The sequence below is a fragment of the Chelonia mydas genome, chromosome 12 (genome assembly GCF_015237465.2).
Source record: "Chelonia mydas isolate rCheMyd1 chromosome 12, rCheMyd1.pri.v2, whole genome shotgun sequence".
Taxonomy (NCBI): domain Eukaryota; kingdom Metazoa; phylum Chordata; order Testudines; family Cheloniidae; genus Chelonia; species Chelonia mydas.
This window is the reverse complement of record NC_051252.2, coordinates 3,382,002-3,401,424: the sequence shown is the minus strand read 5'-3', so window position 1 is coordinate 3,401,424 and position 19,423 is coordinate 3,382,002. Positions and strand designations below refer to the sequence as shown.

The 19,423-nt window shown below is 58.3% G+C and overlaps 1 protein-coding gene and 1 long non-coding RNA gene across 4 annotated transcripts in view; one reads left to right on the top strand and one right to left on the bottom strand.

Moving 5' to 3' along the window:
* CLEC18C (C-type lectin domain family 18 member C) overlaps positions 1-14,222 on the bottom strand; it is a 48,151-nt gene extending 33,929 nt beyond the window's left edge. Inside the window, exons 1-4 of one of the 3 annotated variants that reach the window (XM_043526414.1) lie at positions 13,770-14,222; positions 12,373-12,464; positions 4,115-4,348; positions 2,806-2,903 (exon numbers count right to left, since the gene is read on the bottom strand). In XM_043526414.1, coding sequence (XP_043382349.1) covers positions 2,806-2,903; positions 4,115-4,348; positions 12,373-12,464; positions 13,770-13,899 — 554 coding nt within the window. In that variant the 5' untranslated portion in view covers positions 13,900-14,222. The remainder of the gene's footprint in view (positions 1-2,805; positions 2,904-4,114; positions 4,349-12,372; positions 12,465-13,769) is intronic. The other 2 variants (XM_043526413.1, XM_037878160.2) reach the window with 2 other exon arrangements.
* Positions 14,013-18,574, top strand: LOC122462593. Its single transcript, XR_006285263.1, has 3 exons — positions 14,013-14,093; positions 15,098-15,458; positions 17,187-18,574. It is a non-coding gene; the product is annotated as an uncharacterized LOC122462593 (long non-coding RNA).
* The last annotated feature ends 849 nt before the right edge of the window (positions 18,575-19,423 follow it).

Sequence of the window (19,423 nt, the reverse complement as noted above, 5' to 3'; positions counted from 1 at the left end):
CCCTGACGTGACTTCACCAAATGAAAGGGGCTAATGCCAAGCTCCTGAGATGGGCCTGCTCCTCCAGGGTTATGACATGGAGGTGGTCCATGTGAGGGGCACTGCCAATGTTATAGCCAATGCTTTATTACAGGGCAGGGGCCCTGAATTTCCCCAGGTCACTGGCTAAGTGACCCCGCTCAGTTCAGACTCGAAGGGGGGAAAGATGTGATGAAGTGGAGGGTTTTCTTGTTGTTTTCAATGGTTTGCATGCAGAGGGTGTGGGACTCAGTTTCCCTGGGTGTTACTGGTTTAACGAGGTGGTGGGAGAGGGAGTTTGTTGTTACAGAGGGCCAGCGAACGGCCTGGAGAATGGATACCCCAGTGACTGGTGACCTGGAGGCACCGCTGGGGAGTCACAGCCAGTTCTGGCCAGTGGTAGAACAATGGGCTGCAGGGAGAGGACCCGGGTGACCTGACCAGCCGGTTCCAGCCAGAGGGAAAACAAAGGGCGGATGAGAGGCGAGGCTAAGAGGAGAGGAGGCCCAGGTGGCCTGTTTACCTGGGACAGAAGACAAAGGACAGAGGCGGGACTTGGGGGACGGTGATATCGGATGCCCAGCTGGAAGGAGGGGGTCTCAGGGTAAGGAGGGGCGAGCAGTCAGAGCCCACCTGGAGGCTGGAGAGACCTAGATGTACTGTCCTGAAGGAGGCTAGGCCTGAGGCCCTGAGAGTTTCCCATGCTGTGTTCAGATGCTCAATAAACCTTCCTGTTTTATGCTGGCTGAGAGTCACTCCAGTCTAGAGATCGGGGTTGCATTATTTCCTCTGGGAGTGAAGGCCCGGGAGGTCCAGAGCGAGTGGACTCCCTGAGGGGGCCAACGGCGAGAGACAGGCATGCTGGAGGCTCAGAGAGGTGCGGTTCCAGAAGGTGGAGGAGCCTACGGCCTAACCCCCGAGAGAGGGTGGACCCCGAGAAGGGCTGTTGCACTGAAGGGGGTTCCTCCCAGGGACCGTACAGAGCTGAGAGAGGGCACAAGTCCTGTGAGTCCCATGACAGATGTCAATTTTTAGAAAGGGCACCAGAGGTGATCCCAGCAATTACAGGGCTGGTAAGCCTGACTTCAGTACCAGGCAAACTGGTTGAAACAGTAGTAAAGAACAAAATCGTCAGACACAGAGATGAACATAATTTGTTGGGGAAGAATCAACATGGTTTTTGTAAAGGGAAATCATGCCTCACCAATCTGCTAGAATTCTTTGAGGGGGTCCACAAGCATGTGCACAAGGGGAATCCAGTGGCTATAGTGTACTTAGATTTTCAGAAAGCCTTTGACAATGTCCCTCACCAAAGGCTCTTAAGCAAAGTAAGCTGTCATGGGATAAGAGGGAAGGTTCTCTCATGGATCGGTAACTGGTTAAAAGATAGGAAACAAAGGGTAGGAATAAATGGTCAGTTTTCAGAATGCAGGGAGGTAAATAGTGGTGTCCCCCAGGGGTCTGTACTGGGAACAGTCCTATTCAACTTATTCATAAATTATCTGGAAAACAGGGAGGTGGCAAAATTTGCAGATGATACAAAACTACTCAAGATAGTTAAGTCCCAGGCAGACTGCGAAGAGCTACAAAAGGATCTCACAAAACTGGGTGACTGGGCAACAAAATGGCAGATGAAATTAAATGTTGATAAATGCAAAGTGATGCACATTGGAAAACATAATCCCAACTATACATACAAAATGATGGGGTCTACATTAGCTGTTCCCACTCAAGAAAGAGATCTTGGAGTCATTGTAGGTAGTTCTCTGAAAACATCCACTCAATGTGCAGCGGCAGCCAGAAAAGCAAACAGAATGTTGGGAATCATTAAGAAAGGGATAGATAATAAGGCAGAAAATATCATATTGCCTTTATATAAACCCATGGTACGCCCACACTGTGCAGTGTGAATACTGCGTGCAGATGTGGTCGCTCCACCTCAAAAAAGATATATTGGAACTGGAAAAGGTGCAGAGAAGGGCAACAAAAATGATGAGGGGTGTGGAACGGCTGCCGTATGAGGAGCGATTAATAAGACTGGGACTATTCAGCTTGGAAAAGAGACGACTAAGGGGGGATATGATAGAGGTCTATAAAATCATGACTGGTGTGGAGAAAGTAAATAAGGAAGTGTTATTTACTTCTTCTCATAACACACGAACTAAGGGTCACCCAAGGAAATTAATAGGCAGTGGGTTGAAAACAAACGAAAGGAGGTATTTTTTTCACACAACGCACAGTCAGTCTGTGGAACTCTTTGTCAGAGGATGTTGTGAAGGCCAAGACTATAACAAGGTTAAAAAAAAACCTAGATAAGTTCATGGAGGATGGATCCATCAATGGCTATTAGCCAGGATGGGCAGGGATGGAGTCCCTAGCCTCTGTTTGCCAGAAGCTGGGAATGGGCGACAGGGCATGGATCCCTTGATGATTTCCTGTTCTATTCATTCCCGCTGGGGCACCTGGCATTGCCCACCGTCAGCAGACAGGAGTCTGGCTGTTCTGACGTTCCATGATAAGCCCCGTCTACTGTCCGCTGCCGTGCTGCAAAGCCCTGCCTACTGCCATTATAAGCCCCACTCACCAAGTTTCTATGGCATCCATATGGCCTGCGGCCCGGGGTGGGGTGGACGACGTGGGGCGGGGGTGGGGGTGGGGGCTGTGGTGTGGGCTCACTGGGGCTGCTGGGGGAGATGAGGGGGGTGAGCACGTGGCCTAGGTGCCTGCCCGGCGGGAAGGGTGGCAAGCCCCGCCCAGGCTGCCCGTGCGCACGCCGAGAGGCCTTACCCCGGGGAGTAGGCGCAGACGAAAGCCTCTCTCCTCTCCTGGCCCTCGATGCAGGCATGCTTCCCACAGCCCAGCCTGCTGGAGGTGGCCCAGACCAGCTGCAAGAGAGACACGGTGCAGGCCTCAGCTTGCCTGCCCAGCCTGTGCCCGCCATGACGAGGGTCACCTCTCCCCAGGGCTGTGGGCACAGTGCCAGCTGCGTGGGGGTTGGCAGTTGGCTTCGTTAAGTTGCCAGCTGTTGCAGGGTGGCTGTAGGGCTGGTGATCGCTGCCCACCGGGTCACATTGCGAAGGGCTGGGAAAGGCCTATGGGGAGATTTCCCCCCCCACACACCCGCCCTGCCACTATTAAACTGGCAGGCCAAAGAGTCTCAGCCCAGCGCTCTGCAGGGAGCCCAGACCGTCAGTGTGAACAATCGTCTCGGGACGGGATGGGGGATAATTGGTGCCTGTGTAAGACGAAGCCCTGAATATGGGGCCCTCTGGTCACACTAGTGGCATCCCGTGGCCTGGCTGGATCCACCCCAGCCACGGCTTGTTCCACAGAGCTCCCCTCCCTTAGGGTTGCCAGGGATTGTCTTGGAGTCTCCGGGAATTAAAGAGTAATCTTTAATTAAAGACGATGTCATGTGATGAAATCTCCAGGAATTCGTCCAACCAAAGTTGGCAACCCTACCTCCCTTCCCTCCCCTGGCCTGGGAAAGCCCTGCCCACGCCCTGGCTGAGGAGGGGTAGGGCATCCCCAGGTATGGCCCAGCCTCCCCCCAGGCCCTGCAGCTCTGGGCCCAGCCATCCCACACGAGCAGTCCCATCCCCAGCTGCTTGCCGGAGGGTCGATTCCCTCCCCCTGCCTGCCTCAGGGACGATGTGGGCATACGCGGGGTCCAGGCCTCCCACAGGGCCTCGCCCACCTGTCTGTGAGCAGCCAGGCCCTTCAGGCCCTGCTGGCTTTCCCTGTGACAGAGGACAGCAGGCGGTGATGGTTACTAGACAATGACAAACAGAGAGAGGTGCATTTTCATGGCCCTGGCAGCCATGGGGCCGGATCCTGGGCAGCGATGAATCCCTGCGGCCAGCAGTGGCTCGCCACACACACTCTGCCAGCGTGCCTCCATCCTGACCTGCAGGCCGCCTGCTCCTCCAGCCCTGGGCTACCTGGAGCGGCCCAGTGGCACCCAGTCATGTGGTGGAGGTTCTGATAGACACACAGGGACCTGTTCTCACTGTACCAAACTCTGCCGTCCTGTGGGGCGTTTGCTGGTGCCCGGCGCCCCCGGTGGGGGACAGAGCTGGGCCCCTCGCTGGCTTACCTGGGTGTAGTGGCTGCAGGTGGCGTTCTCCATGCACTGTGCTGCGTGATAGTCGTAGCTCTGTCCCTCGCTGAACCACAGCTCCACCACGGCGGCAAAGCTGGCCACGCCGGCAGGGAGCAGCTGGGCATTCCAGCCCACGTGCTGGGCGTGGGGCGGAGGGTGGGGCGGGGCCCCCGCCAGGCAGCTGGCTGCTCGCTCCTGGGCCAGCTGGGCCAGCTTCTCGCTCCAGTCCTGTCAGCACGGAAAGTGAGCGTTAGCATGCAGAGCCTCCGGGGGCGCCAGGGCCTGGCCAGCACGGTCTCCCCGGGGGCCTCGGGCGTTGGGTCCATTTTAATAACCGGTGAAAGGAGATGGCCCAGATCTCTGCCCCGCTCCCACCATCACTTGGACCTCGGATCTGCTGCATGGAGGCTGGGTATCAGTCCTGTTCCACCACGAGCTGCTCCTCGCAGCCGGCAGGAGAGCCCGGGCTCTTGCTGATCAGATCCGGGGGGAGGCAAAACCAGATGAGTGCGGCCACGTTTACAGAAGTGGGCACTGGTATGTGGGGCCCAGCTTGAAACACCTGCATCTCCCGCTGGCTGCACAGGGGAGTGCCCCCGGCTGGCTGTGAGTGGGCGCGCCCCCCCCAGCTGGCTGCAAAGGGGGAGCACCGCTGGCTGGCTGCGAAAGGGAGCTGCAGGTTCATATCCCCTCTGCAGACCACACCCTCAGTGGCTCAGGCCATGCTCCTTTCCAAACTGCTTACCTCAGTCCATGCCACGAGGGGCGCCACGTGCCCCATCTCCCTCTGCTGCAGCAGGCAGCACAGAGCTCTTCCACACCAAGGTCGGGCCCTTGCCCACCTGAGACTGCCCGTGGTAGCCACTGAGCAGCAGGTTCTCCCGCTGGCTTCGGGCTCGCCAGCACCGCTGTGCCCCTGCAACTGCCGATGGCTCTGAGCAGGAGCTCAGGGCCAGAGCTCAGCAGGTGCCAGGCAGCTGAGATCCACCTGGGGCCTGCTGCGGATCTGACCCTCTGTGCCCATGCAATGGGCAGGGGACACAGCAGGGCCAGGACGTGCACGTGGCGGCTTTCCAGGGCCTGTTGTGGGCAGTGGGGCAGGGACGGCGTCTAGCCCTGGCATCAGTGAGTTCAATGTCCAACCCCTCAAAGTGGGCTGGATCCGGCGGCCCCTGCCTGCGTGGGAGGAGGAGGATGGCACGCAGGGGTGGGAGGAAGACCAGGCAGCTGTTTGTTCCCAGGCAGAAAAACATCTTGTTCCAGACGGTTAAAATTGCAATTTCCATGGCTCTCAGGGCAGCCGAAGGGAGGAGGAAATGACAGAGCCTCTCACAGGCCAGGAGCCAAGCGCCATACATGGGAGCTGCGGTGAGTCACCCTCCCACACCACTGCCAGCAGAGATGCCAGGCTCCCAGCCCCGGGACGGGGAATGGCACATGGGGAGCCTTCCACCTGACCCTGGGGGGTAGGGGGTGGTTAAACGGCTCTGCTGGGAAACGCTCCCGCTCCTCAGCCCCAGAGCTGGGCGTGGGCGGGGGGCTTGATAGAACACCCTCGAGGTCAAGGGTGGCAAGCAGGAGAGTTCTTCAGGGACGGATGGCAGGGCAGTGCTAGTGCACTGGAGTTAACTGCGCCTGCTCAGTTCAGTCCTGGCCCTTTGAACCCCCTGCGGGCACAGTGCTAGTCACTGGAGTTGCCATGCAGAGCTACCGGAGTTTTAAAGGGCTAGCCGTGGACTAAATCCTGGGGAACCGCCATATTCTTCGCCCCTCTCCTCAGCGCTGGGAAGGCATGGCTCCCTGACACTCTTGCTTTTCCCTTTTCCCTTTACCGAAAGCTCATCCTTGCCCCCTGCCCTGGCCCGTGTGCTCCTAATGCGGAAGGAGAGCCCAATGCTGCTGCCCCCAACAACTTCCTAGCGACTCTGCCGATGTCTGGGGGTTAGCTGAAAGCTCCAGCCCCTGGAGTCAAGGACTATATTAAGACTCTTGCTTTGCGTTGAAAAAACTATGTTTCCAGCCCAGCTGGCTGTGGGGAAAAGCTGGAAAACAGGAGGCGGGTGACCGCAAGCGTCTCCAACACCAGACAGCAAAGAAACAGAACCTACCAGTTATTGCTTTTTAAAAAATCACTTGCCTTTTAAGCCAATTTCATGATTTTTTGAGGTTAGACTCCTGAGTCTGGAAAGCTAGGGGCTGGCAATGCTAACAATCACCCAGATGTGCGTTAGCTTCCTGGTTTGTGCATCCTAGATGACAGCGGATTTGGGCTCAGCATCCCCCCGGGCACAGCCAGAAGGGGAAGCAGCCCAGATGCTTGTTTTGGTAGGTCCCACAAAAATGGCGGCAATTTTCATTTCTTAGCTACAGCTCGGTTAAATGACCATTAGCAAACAGCCAAGCTATCAGCTGGTTTGCTCCTGCCAGCGTTGAGAGTAATGGCAAAACTCCCAGCTATTGCCATGCAAATAGGATCAGGCTGAACAAAGCCACCTATTAAACCTGCCTGGCTCCTGCTAGCTTGTCACTGAGCCATGAGATGCCACCGTGCATCCTTAAAGGGACCTCACCACTCCTGCCTGGGGCCCCTTGCCGTCCTGTTCTACATGCAAGATGGACCCACCCATGCCCCATGTGCACAGACTGAGCGGAGTGGCCTGTGCGACATTTGAAACAGGCCATGGTTGCCTCCGTGTGCTCTGCGAATTTATGCAGAGCCATTCAGGATGACAAGGCCTGCTCTGGAAGCCCAGGAGCAGCAGCCAGTGGGTCTGGCGGGGAAGCGAGCTCTGGGGAAAATCTCCTGGCGCGCCAGGCGGAGAGGGGACCACCCGGGCTGGAGTGATGGCCCGTTTCCTCCCTAGACCCATGTGGAGAACTGGGGGAGTTTATTATCCTTGAAGGAACCAGCTGTAAAGCACCCCCACCCACTCACCACTCAAACTTCCCCTCCCCGCTGCCTGAGTTAAACCAACTCCATTAATTATTGCTAACGAGGTGTCAGGCTGGGAGGACAAGGAGATTAATGACCTTTTGTTCCAGAGCGCTGCCCTGGCCTGCCCAGCTGTGCCCGTCCCAGTGCCTGCAGCCCCCAAGCACTCCCTGCCCATTGCCCACTCACCCCTGGCTGCCCCAAGCAGCACCCTGGCTGAGGAGCAGGGAGAAGTCAGGAATAGGGGGCTGGAGCCAGATTTCAGCCTCCCCAGAGGTCGGGTGTTCGTAGACCTAGGGACGGATTTACAAGCACTCAGCACTTAGCATGCTGGGCTCGTGAAAATCTGTCCCTTAGTGACCCGTGGCACCATTCAGACCCAGCCCCGCCGGGTCTCTGAGCCCCCTCCAGATAAAACCACGGGCACTGGGCTCGGGCTCCTCTGCTCTTGGAAGTTGCTCAGTGCCTCCGGGCAAAGGGCAGTGCTGGGATGCCGGCGAGGGGCCAAACCACCCTGCAGGCGCAGGGGGATGGAATATTTGGCCCTGGTGCAGGCCTGCAGGGGGATGGAATATTTGCTTCTCCGTAAGGACAAATCAGCTGCCAGGCTGTGCCGGTGGCTGGGGGTGGCTGCCACTGTCTTGCCCCATTTTTGGGGGGTGGGACAATTCTGAGAATCAAGCTAAAGAGGAGGCTGGGAGTCTCCTGCTTGGGTCTGTCTCCCCCGCTAGACCCTGCAGTGCTGGCCAGCTAGTGCTACTCCCTCGCACTGGCAGGCTCAGTCCAGGCACAGCCCTGCCCACGCATCACCGCCCCCTCCACCTGCCACCCCCTGCAGCATGCCTGGGGGGAGGAGAATGGGGGGCCAGTCTTGCCGCTAGGGGGCCCAGGATCTTCCGCCCGGTAAGAGCTCTCCTCCCTCATGGAGGGGTCTGCATTTAAAGATCGCCCCATGCCAGACAGAGACGGGCCAGAGCTAACCCCAGCACCAGGCGGTGCAGCCGGTGGAGTCTGGAATCCAGATCTGCCCATCCTGCAATGCTGGAGCAACCAGGATCTGGAGTCATCCTGTGTGACTGAGTCCCGCTGCTCCCCCAGCCCAGTAGGATACAGACCAGAGCAGTGACGCACCTGCCCCTACCCTTGGTTCAGACCCTCTGCCACGCACAGCAGCCCACCTGGCTTGGGCTCGTGACCAGGAGAGAGCTGCCTGGCGTGCTGCAGCTACAGTGACTGGATCCAGAGTCCTTCCCCGCCTCAGCCAGGGCCTTGTGGGCTCGCCCTTTCTCTGCTGGTTCCCTCCCGCTGGCGGGGCGGGGCGGGGCGCTATCGCCCAGGCCAGGAAGGCTTGTGGTGCAGCGGGTAAGAGCCTTGGTGTGGGCCTGTGGCTCGACCTACGGGGAACCTTAGGCCGTGCATGCAGAATGGCCTTTTACCACCATTCAGAGCCAGCCAAGCTCCGTCAGCCCCCGGCACTTCTGGCCCCCGGTGCAGACAGGACCAAGTCCTGGGACCAGGCTGAAGCACCCCTGGGCTTTGGAAACGGGACCAGCTCTAGTTTGATATGTTGCCATGGGACTATTATTAAACGTTACGGGCTGTGGCTGGGCTTGTCAGGGGCTTGGCATCCCCACTGGAGACCAGGTTATCACACTCGCTGTGAGCCCGGGCTGCAGGCTGGGAAATCCAACCCTTCGTTAGGTGCTGTCACAGGAGAGCTGGGGAGAGGCCCCTGCACCTGTGACTTGTCACTTGCCTCCCAGCTGGGCTAAAGAGAGAGGACCCGGGCCTGAGACCAGGAGAGCCAGAGCCTGAGCGGAGACGGAGACGGAGACAGCTGCAGAGAGCTGCTTGGGAGGCCCTGGTGGAGAGAGCTGGGTTCAGCGCAGAACCGCTGGGGAGAACTGCCCCAAGCTGGGGCCCTGCTGAGTGGACGGCCTGGGCAGTTGCCCCTGAGCAAAAGGGAGGATCCAGGCTGGTCAGGGGAAGCTGGATGCAAGGGGACGGGCGTGTCCTGGCCAGGCATAGGACTCCCAGGCAGGGGGGCTCGAGAGTAAAATTTGGGGAGCTCTCTTGTGGGATACCGGCCCTGGGGGCTGTGGTGGAGTCAGGAGACTGGTCACTGTCCGCAGGGAGGCCTGGAGAGGGGGGCCTGGATGGGGCTCAAGGAACTGGGAACGCAGCGCGGCTGTGCACACTGGGGAGCGGGAGGCACTGACCCTGAGAGAGGAATGGGAAGAACAGTTGTACCTTTATATGGTTCCTGTGGGTTTATCGAGAATGGTTTTACTGGCTGGATTTGGGGGGATTCCTGCACTGGTGCATGTGAATAGATTATACCCCGAGGTGGGCTTTGTATCTGGCACTGAGAGACCGCTCCTTTCATGGGCAAACAGAAGGAGAAACTGAGGCAGGTGCAGGAGGGTACCCTGTGGGAGCTGAGCACTTGGAAGTCTGGCCCTGGGGTCTTCTGGAAATCTACCTGATAGCCCCAAAGCGTGCTGGGGTACATGCTGTGAGGTACAGCTGGGTGTCCGCAGGGGCATGGGCACGGCTCAGGCTGGCTGACAAATGGCAGACACGCCGCTGCTGGGAGCTCACCATGGCATGACATGGCCCTCCCAGCTCCCGTGCCCACGTTCTCCCTGTGAGAGCAGGCAGGGGGGCCTGGGGCGCTGGTAGAGAGGGCTGGCTGCCTGAACCTGCCCCAGGGGAGATGGCCGGGGGCAGGGCTACTGTTTGGATTTGCTTCCTGCTGTTGCTGAATTAGGTTGCCAAAGGTGGTGCCCTGCCTGGGTGACAGCCAAATGACCCCTTCCGTCTCAGGGCCCTATGCTGGGGTGATTCTCCCCCTCCCCTTGTGGGACATCTGCATCCCCTATGCCTCAGCCGAGCAACAGATGGGGCCGCAGTGGGGGGCAGAACACCTCCCAGTAGGTGTCAAATACGGGTCTCCCCAGGGCCCATCAGCCAGGCCTGCAAGCATCCTAGGTGCTTGGCCAGGCAGATACTACCTCACCCTCGCCAGCCAGTGCCCCAGGCACCCAGTTCCCTGCCCCAGGGCTTGCAAGTGACATACTCAGCCGGTGCCAGTAGCAGCTGAAGTACCATGGGTCGTTTCCCTCCTGCTGGCAGGGCCTTACCTCCCACTGAGTCAGCCCAGGGGTGCACCTGGGCCCACCTCCTGCCCCATCGGACCAGCCTGAGAGGCCCCTAGTCCCATGTGCCACCGGAGGGGGGATGGGCCTGGTGCTGCAGAGGAAGGAGAAGGCAAGAGCGAGAGGCACCAGGACAGTTCCCGTCTGCAGCGTCCCATGGAGGTGGATGTTAGACACTCCATTGCACCGGGCCCAAGCTTCTGATCCCAGACGTACTGGTAGACAGGGACCGTCATGGGGGCTAGACACAGGCAGCTGCTGCATGTTGTAGCAATCCAGCCCTGGGCCAGCGCCCCAGCTTCCCTGCGGGAGGCCAGCCCTGGGCCAGCACCCCAACTTCCCTGCTGGAGGCCAGCCCTCGGCCAGCACCCCAACTTCCCTGCGGGAGGCCAGCCCCACCTCGGGCAGACCTCTGGACCAGACTGTCCCCAGCCACACTCAAAGCCACGGGGGTGGGGAAGGGCTCTCTGCTTCCTAGCAGGGAAGGGAGGGTGCTGCCCATAGAAAAGCCACCCCCAAAGTGGATGGCGCCCCCCATGGCTCCCTGGGAGACCATGGCTAGCTGCAGCCCTGCCCTGGTGCCCTGCTTCATTGGAGCTGCCCGAGCAGTGACAGCACCAGTGATCTCTGGTGCTGTCTGGGAAGGTGGGAGGAGAAGACAGAAAATGCTGCATACACTTTGGTGCCCTCCCGTAGTGCTGCTGCCTGGACTAGGGCAATGAGCATCCCCCTCGGCCCAGCTCCAGCCTCTCCGCTGTGCAGTGAGCCCCGTGCAGGAGCAGGGAGAGCAGCCTCAGCCCCCGGCCATGGGCGGGAGAGGGGAGCCACAGGAGAGGGCCCAACACCTGACATCTTGCCCCTGAGAAATGCCGGCTACATCCGCGTGGTTCCAGTCTGGCCAGTGCCTGCTCCCCGGGACCCAGAGTGAGAGCCCGCAACTAAGTGACTGAGACAGGTTTGCTGTTTTGTCCCACGGGGCCAGCCCAGCCACGGGAGGGAGCCTAGTCCATGGTCCATGCGGCTGGCTGTGACATGCAATTTATTCAGTCTGGGAATGAACCCAGCTTGAGTCTGTCGGGCTGCCAGGTGGAGAAAACGACCTTGCTAGCTGCTACCTGAGCTCGTTTGCTCTGGAGTCACTGTTAGACTCTGTGTGTATCTGTCTCTCTGTGTGTCTGTCTGACTCTGTGTCTGTGAGGATGTGTGTCTGTGTGTGTGTCCTGGTACCACTTGGAGCAGGGTCACCCCTCCAGGCTGCACATGAATGCACCCGTGGTATCTGGCTGATCAACAGGCTGGTCTGAAATGTGCAGCTTTATTTCCAGCTGTGCTGCCAGGAGCTGTGTGGGCCGGTGGCACTAGCTGGAGGTGACCGTGGGCAGGGAATCAGTTCAGTGAGCTGGTGCTGGCAAGGGGCTGCAGAGGGCAAGGCTGTGTGGGGCCCCCTAGGGAAGGTCACCCCTCCCGGCCAAGGGGCTAGACCTCTGGAGGGGGGTCTGTGGTAGCTGAAGGGAGCCGGGGGGAGGAGGGGACGGGACACCATGCAGCACAGAGACCCTCCCTCTTTCCGCTGTTGGCCCTGACTCTGCTGCCCTGTCTGCCCCGGAGCTGTGGGTTCAATGGGACGTGAGCGGGCTGGGCAAGCCCTGGACCTTGTGCAGTTCAGCCACGTCTCCGTGGAGTCCCGTGCAGGCTGGCACACGGTGGCCGAGGGGGGGGATGTTTTTGATTCCTGTCTGTGCCCCACACCAGGGTTCAGCCATGCCCTGCCCGACCCCACCCAGGCCCCAGACTGGCAGGTCCCTGGGCCCCACAGGAGTCCCAGGTCCACTCTGCAGTTCTGTCTCATGCTCCTGGGCATAGCAGAGCCCGACAGCGACTGGGGAGAGCACAGGCGGGCATGGACAGCCCCGCCCTGGGACTCTGGTGTGAGCACTAGCCAGAAGGGTTCAGCTGTTGCCCAGTGCCAGGAGCTGATCTGGCCCCTGCATTCTCCAGAGGATCCCCCAAAGTGCAGTTGCACCCTCCCCTGAGGAGATCAATGGGGTCCCCTGTTCTACCTCAGTGCGTCTCCATCACCAGCAGCCTGACCCAGGACCCTGCTGGCCCCCTGCTGAGCCTGACCCATGGGGCCGGGGGCAAGCAGGCAGAGTGGGACTCACCATCCTCTGCATGTTGGCAGCGGGCGGCTGGACTTTGCTCCGCAGTTTGTTGTGCAGCGAAAGCAGCAGGAAACGTTCCTTCACGCCTGGAGCTGGGCAGGGGGAGCAAAGCAGGGAGTCAGGGAACACGAGTTCGAGATAACCCCCCGGTCCCCAGCAGAGCATGGCTGGGCTGGGATCCTGCAGTCAACTCTGGGAGTTGCAGCCTCCTGGCCCAGGACACCTCCATCAGCAGCAGCTCAGGAATCCAAGCCAAGCCCGGCCCCAGCCCCTGGCTGGAGGGTAATCCTGCAAACAGCCAGGAAGGGATACGGGTCTCCATGGTGACACGGGGAGAGAAGAAAGCCTGGCTTTTAGTGGAATACAAAGCAGGCAAGGCCTGCAAGCCACTGACACCAGCTCCAGAGCCAGCCCGGGCGTCTCGCTGCTTGGGTACAAATAGGGCGATCCACACCAGGCTCTGGCCCCCTGGCTTTAACTGACCAAGGGCAGTGCTGAGAGCCCACAATGAAAGGGGCGGGGGCGGGAGAGAATAGCTAGAGAAAAGGGAGAACTAGTGGCGTCCTTGGGTGCTCTTGCAGCAAGTTTGCTGGGGGGTTTCTGGATCACCCACATGGTCCATAGGGGGCTGACGGGAAGGGCAGGGGGAGCTCTGTATCCCTGCTGTATCTCAGGCACAAAGAAGAGTCCCGGCAGGACGGCTCCACCTGGTTAGCAGCACCCTTTAGAAAATCATTCCCTTTTTCTTGGCACCTGCTGGGTAAAAAATCTGGCCCCGGTTGTGGCCCCCTTGACTGGGCCTGGCCATGTGGCTAACTGCCCTGCAATGTGGCAATCAGACCCTGGGAGCAAAGAGATTGCAAAATGAAAATAATATTTTATGCTAATGATTGAAACCCATGATCTGTTTGGGGAGAGACAGGCTGGGGACTCTCCTCCAGCCCAGATAAACCCTGGCCGTGCCCTGACTCCCCCCACGAGGGAATGGATTTCCCTGCCTCTCTGCTGGCCTGAGGTTTGGACTCTTCCCTCATTCAGCAGCTCCAAGACCTTCCCTCCCACCAACAAACCATCCATTAACCTCACTGTGCAACAGACCCTTCCCTGGTGTAAATAGAGGCCACCAGAGCGGCGCCGATTTACATCACCTGGCCCAGCAGAGTGAGGGTCTGATGCTGGAGAGTGCTGAGTGCCCTCAGCTCCCATCGGCTTCCGTAGAGGCGGAGGGTGCGCCAGGAGGCGTAATGAGCACTGGGTCAGCACTGGCTGCAAGGATATATATTGATGGGCTCCCCAGGTCCGAGATCAGATATGTGCCCCCCACAACCAACTTAGCTGGTGCTGGAAAATCTTGACCAGCCCCTTAGTCAGTTATTTCAGTGGAATTTGTCAGTTACCTTGCTGCAGCAGCACCAGGGGGGGCCGCTTCTCAGGGTGTTGGTGTACCCGGAACTCCCCCAAAGCAGAGCCCAGCAAGCTGCAAGCCAGTGCCAAGAGCTGGCACGCCAGCATCCGTTTATCCTTCATGCAGATGGCTCTGTGCTCTCTTCTGCCAGGTTAAGGGGCGGATCCCCATGAAGCAGGAGTGTTGTGCCACGCAGTTATCCTGGGCTCCTGCAGCCCGGGCTCCAGGATGTGTCTCTCTCTGGCTGCTTCCAAGTTTTGCTCCTATTCAAAACTTCAGACAAGCACTGCTGGGCGGTTAAACAAAAGGGGGACTGGTGAGTAATGGCTCTGTCCAGACTCTTCCGCCAACTGCTCGCTGGCATGAAAGGAGAGACAGCTCCTGTGCAATCCTCCCTCACAGGCCCCCCCGGCCTGAGCCCTGGCGCTGTGCAGGCCCGGCTGATCACTGGAGCATTATTCTTCGCGTCGATCCGCGCGGGGGCAGGCTGATTGGGCCGGGGAACATTCCAAAGGGGCGGATTAATGAATGGGAATCTCGTCTCCCTTTATGCTGCGCTGTTCTCAGCTCATGCAGCTTTGTTTACCACCAACCTGCCCCCCCAGGGTGTATGTGCCTCCCCCTTCCCTTACCCCTCCCGTGCTCTAGTCAGTGACTAGTTGGGTGACTGCAGGGGATGGGGCTTATCATGATCCTGCTTGGGGCTGAGGGCCCTCAACTCCCACCCATGTAGGACCTGGTTTGTTGCCTGGGAGCCTCACCCCTGCCCTTGTTTTGCCCTATAAATTAACCTGCTGGAGCTGTAATATACACCGTTGGGAAAGTGGCCCATGGCAGGAAGCCATGGCGATGCAGAGAGGTTACTTGGGAAAAGGCCGGTTGCAGGCCAGGGGGACGTGCTCTGCTGGGACGAGACACAGGCGGGGAGGGGAGAATCTGTTAAAATAACATGCCCTTTGTGCAGATGCCCCAGGGACACGTCCCAGGGTGGCAGGGGGCTGCCAACCAGCAATTGGTTAGCACTCCACACGCAGTGGGGAATTCAGCCCATCCTTGGGAGTCACATCCTGTGTGGCTCAGCACGGACGGGGTTCTGTAACACACACTGCCCACTGGAGTTACACTTACAAGTAAAATAAATAAGACAAAGCATGGGAGGGGAAACTGAGGCATGGAGAGGGGAAGGGGCATGCCCAAGATCGCCTAGCAGGTTGGCTGAGCTGGCATAGCATGCAGATCTCCTGAGTCCTAGCCCAGGTCACTGGCCCACAGCACTGGTTCTTTGGAAGCAATAACTATCACCTCATCCTTTGCCTCCAGCGGGCTCGGCAGCCCACCCAAGCGTTGGAGAACGAAGCTGCCCAGCCGCCGTGGGAGGGGGAATCTGATGGCGAAATGGAGGCACAAGGAGAGAAGGGGCCCAATGGGGCTACAATACCCCTGAGATTTCCACTGGCCGGGGGAGGAGACGCTGAGGGCCTGACTTCCCAGCGGTGCTCGTCAGCAGAGAGAGCTACTCAGCACCTCCAAAATCAGGTCCACGCTGCCATCAGTGAACTGGCACCCCCAGAGTCAGAAGCCACCACTGAAGACGCTGGCCTCCGTGATCTCCCCAGCATCCCGTGGGCAGGCCATGCGGAGCCAGGTCTCCTGACTCCCAGCCTGGGGCCTCTATCACAAGGTTCTGTGATTATCAGAGGGCAGAGGGCTAGGAGAGATGCCGAGCCCCTGGGGCACCCCCACACCCACTACCACTGGGCCTTCAACACCCCGGCACCGGGAACATCAAAGCAGCTGCATCTGAACCCTGGGCTCCCTTGGGCCAGCTTGTCGGCTCCTTGCAATTGTCCCTCGGTCACACAGCCGCCATGCTCCCCTCCATCCTTACCGCCTCCCCGTGAGCGAGGCGGGGCGGGAGCTGCAGGGGGTGGAGCAGGGGGCAGAGGAGCCGGCCTGAGAGGGAAGACGAGAGGTTCTGTCCTTGGCCGCAGGCACTGATCCCGTCCCTTCCTGCCCCCCAGCTCCCACCTCCATGCAGCCTCCCCCAAACCAGCTTCCTCCCTTCCCACCGCAAGCCCTGCATGTCCCACTGCCTTAGACCCAGCACAGAACCTCTCATCTTCCCTCTCAGGCCGGCTCCTCTGCCCCTTGCTCCACCCCCCGCAGCTCCCACCCCACCTCGCTCACGGGGGCAAGGAGCCGACAAGCTGGCCCTAGGGAGCCCAGGGTTCAGATGCAGCTCCTTTGACGTTCCCGGGTGCCGGGGTGTTGAAGGCCCAGTGGTAATCTGCGCGATAAGGTCTTCTGCGTTGGCGTGGGAGCTGCACACCCCCCCCCACCCCCACGTCCTCATCCACTGCCCATCAGCGCCTGCTGGGTCGGAGCCAGCTCCTACTGACAGGGCATCCCACAGCAAGACTGGCCCCCAGCAGCATGACAGAGCAAGGCTGATGGCCCGCCGGGGGCCAGGGACAGAGGCAGCAAATGGCCCTGTGTCTCTGCCAAGCACGGGCAATCCCATGGCAGGCTTGGGAACGCAGGGTTGGCAGAGACGCGTGGGCATCCTGTCACAGAATGGGGCCTGGGGCCTGCCCATTTCTGCTCCTCCTTATGGAGCTGCCCTCATGCTGCAGGGGGTTCCCCGCGGCACGGGACGAGGGGGCCACCAGCACACAGGAGGGCTGCCAATGGCTTGGCTCAGGGTGGTGGGCAGGAGCCCGGGGTCTAGCCTCAGCTGCCCCACAGGTGCCCACGTGACAGCCTGTTCTAAAATACACTCTGCACATCTCTCAGACTCAGAGCCATCGTGGCCGGTCACCTCGGGGCTTTACTAACCTTGGGGTGGCTTCCGTGTTCCCGGCCAGCAAGAATGGCTAAAAACGCCTAGTGACAGGGTCATGAAGTGAGCAGCCCTGCCGGGAGCCCCACATGGCAGCGCTCCATGTCTAGTCAAAGAGAACCAGGGTGTCTGTCTGGGTCCCTGTAACATTCAGTGCAGCTGAGCCCTGCCTCTTCTCTACCATAGGGACAGCAGTGGAGTTTCCCTATCAGACTCAGACCTTGCCTGCTGCTTTGTTGCCCCCGGGCAGACAGCTGCATGGCACCCTGCCTAGTGCCCGTCGACAAGGGAAGAATGTAGCTACCCCGGGTATTCCATTACACCCTGGCACCTGTGCCCACTGCGAGGACCATTGTGCCTTTGAGTTGAAGATCTCAATGACAGGGAAACTGAGGCAGAGAGCGCTCAGTGACTTGCCCAAGGCCATGCAGTCAGTCAGTGGCACTGCTGGGAAAAGAACCCAGGAGTCCTGACTCCTACCCCTGGGTTCTACGACCTGTAGATGACACTCCTTCCAGATATGCCCTGCCCCACCTTGAATCACCAATTCCTTTCTCTTAATTCTCCCAGGGAAAACCAATTCCACTGCAGCAGCGGCTCCCAGCCACAGTGCTGTGTGAAGAGAAGGAAGACATGAAGCAGGTGCTGCCACACGTCCGTGTACATACGGTGACCTGTTTTACCCAGGGCCCCAGGCACTGCAGGTCCCCGAAGCTGTAGCATTTGCCAAAGAATCCATCCCTTGCTGCAGAATTTGCCCCGGAAGCTAATGTCTCCTCTACAAGAAATGCTAGGCAGCTCCTCAGCTGGGGTGATTGGCATGGCTCCATTGGTGCCGATGCTAGGCTGCCGTAGCCCAGCGGCGTGTCGGGCCTACCTTTCTAGCTCTTGTGGTTGATGCCAACACTGTTAGCTGTTTCCCTCTTGATCATTTTAGCAAACGATCCAGCCAATGTGCTTATCTCACAGTCCCAAAGGCCAGAGGCCAGAACAAGCTGTTTCCCTAAGCCTCCAGCTTACCCCTGTCGGCTTCCGGAAGGCCGTGGTGTGTTTTAATGCACAATTCTGCAGCCCCTGGCAAATTCAAACTCACGGGGCAGCGTGAAACCAGTCGACTCGGGTGGCAGATTAAACAACAGGAGGGGGACCCTGCTGACTGTAACATTAACTTTCAGTTGGAATCGAATTGACATTTCCCTCACTGGCTGGTGCAGAAGGAGCATCACCCTTGCTGCACAGCGTGCGGGGGGCCTTGCTCTTAGGTACCACGGCTAAGCCATGGAGACTGAAAACGTGAACACCAACACCGGCTTGTGTCCAGTTTGTGTTAGGCACTCTGGCACCTGCAGGGGGCACTATTCTCTCTCCTATACCACATGCAGCTGCCCAGACGCAACCTGAGCGGCCTGTGGACGTGTTAGTTATTTCCCATTGACGAGATAGTGAGCAGCACCCAGAGGGCATTGGGCGAGACACCCTGGCTGAATCCCCCCCATCCCATGTGCCTGTCCAGTGCTCGTTGGCACTGAGATGAAGCTGGAATGTTTTCAGTCTGGGATGCAGGGGGTCAGAAGCCACCAGTGTAATGATTGCCTGGACTCTGATCATGCAGGGATCCCCCAGCCTGGCTTGAGAGGTGTCAGATCCCAGAAACCCCCCAATTCATGCCCACAAGAGGAAGATACTTCCCTATTCATGTCCCTGTATTTGGGGCCTGGAGTAGTGCTTTATATGAACTGCACTTGGATACACTGCATAAGAACATAAGAACGGCCGTATGGGGTCAGACCAAAGGTCCATCCAGCCCAGTATCCTGTCTACCAACAGTGGCCAGAGCCAGATGCTCCAGAGGGAGTGAACATAACAGGTAATGATCAAATGATTTCTCTCCTGCCACCCGTCTCCACCCTCTAACAAACAGAGGCTAGGGACACCATTCCTTACCCATCCTGGCTAATAGCCATTAATGGATTTAACCTCCATGAATTTATCTAGTTCTCTTTTAAACCCTGTTATAGTCCTCGCCTTCACAACCTCCTCAGGCAAGGAGTTCCAAAGGTTGACTGTGCGCTGTGTGAAGAAGAACTTCCTTTTATTTGTTTTAAACCTGCTACCTTCTCTGAATCATTAAAAAAGGGATAAAGAATAAGACAGAGAATATCTTATTGTCCTTATATAAATCCATGGTACGCCCAAATCTTGAATACTGCATACAGATGGGTCTCCTCATCTCAAAAAAGATATAGTGTCATTAGAAAAGATTCAGAGAAGGGCAGCTAAAATGATGAGGGGTTTGGAACGGGTCCCATATGAGGAGAGATTAAAGAGGCTAGGACTTTTCAGCTTGGAAAAGAGGAGACTAATGGGGGGATATGATAGAGGTCTATAAAATCATGAGCGATGTGGAGAAAGTGAATAAGGAAAAGTTATTTATTTGTTCCCGTAATATAAGAACTAGGGGCCACCAAATGAAATTAATGGGCAGCAGGTTTAAAACAAACACAGCGCACAGTCAACCTGTGGAACTCCTTGCCTGAGGAGGTTGTGAAGGCTAGGACTATAACAGGGTTTAAAAGAGAACTGGATAAATTCATGGAGGCTAAGTCCATTAATGGCTATTAGCCAGGATGGGTAAGGAATGGTGTCCCTAGCCTGTTTGTCAGAGGGTGGAGACGGATGGCAGGAGAGAGATCACTTGATCATTACCTGTTAGGTTTGCTCCCTCTGGGGCACCTGGAGTTGGCTGCTGTTGGCAGACAGGATACTGGTCTGGATGGACCTTTGGTCTGACCCAGTATGGCTGTTCT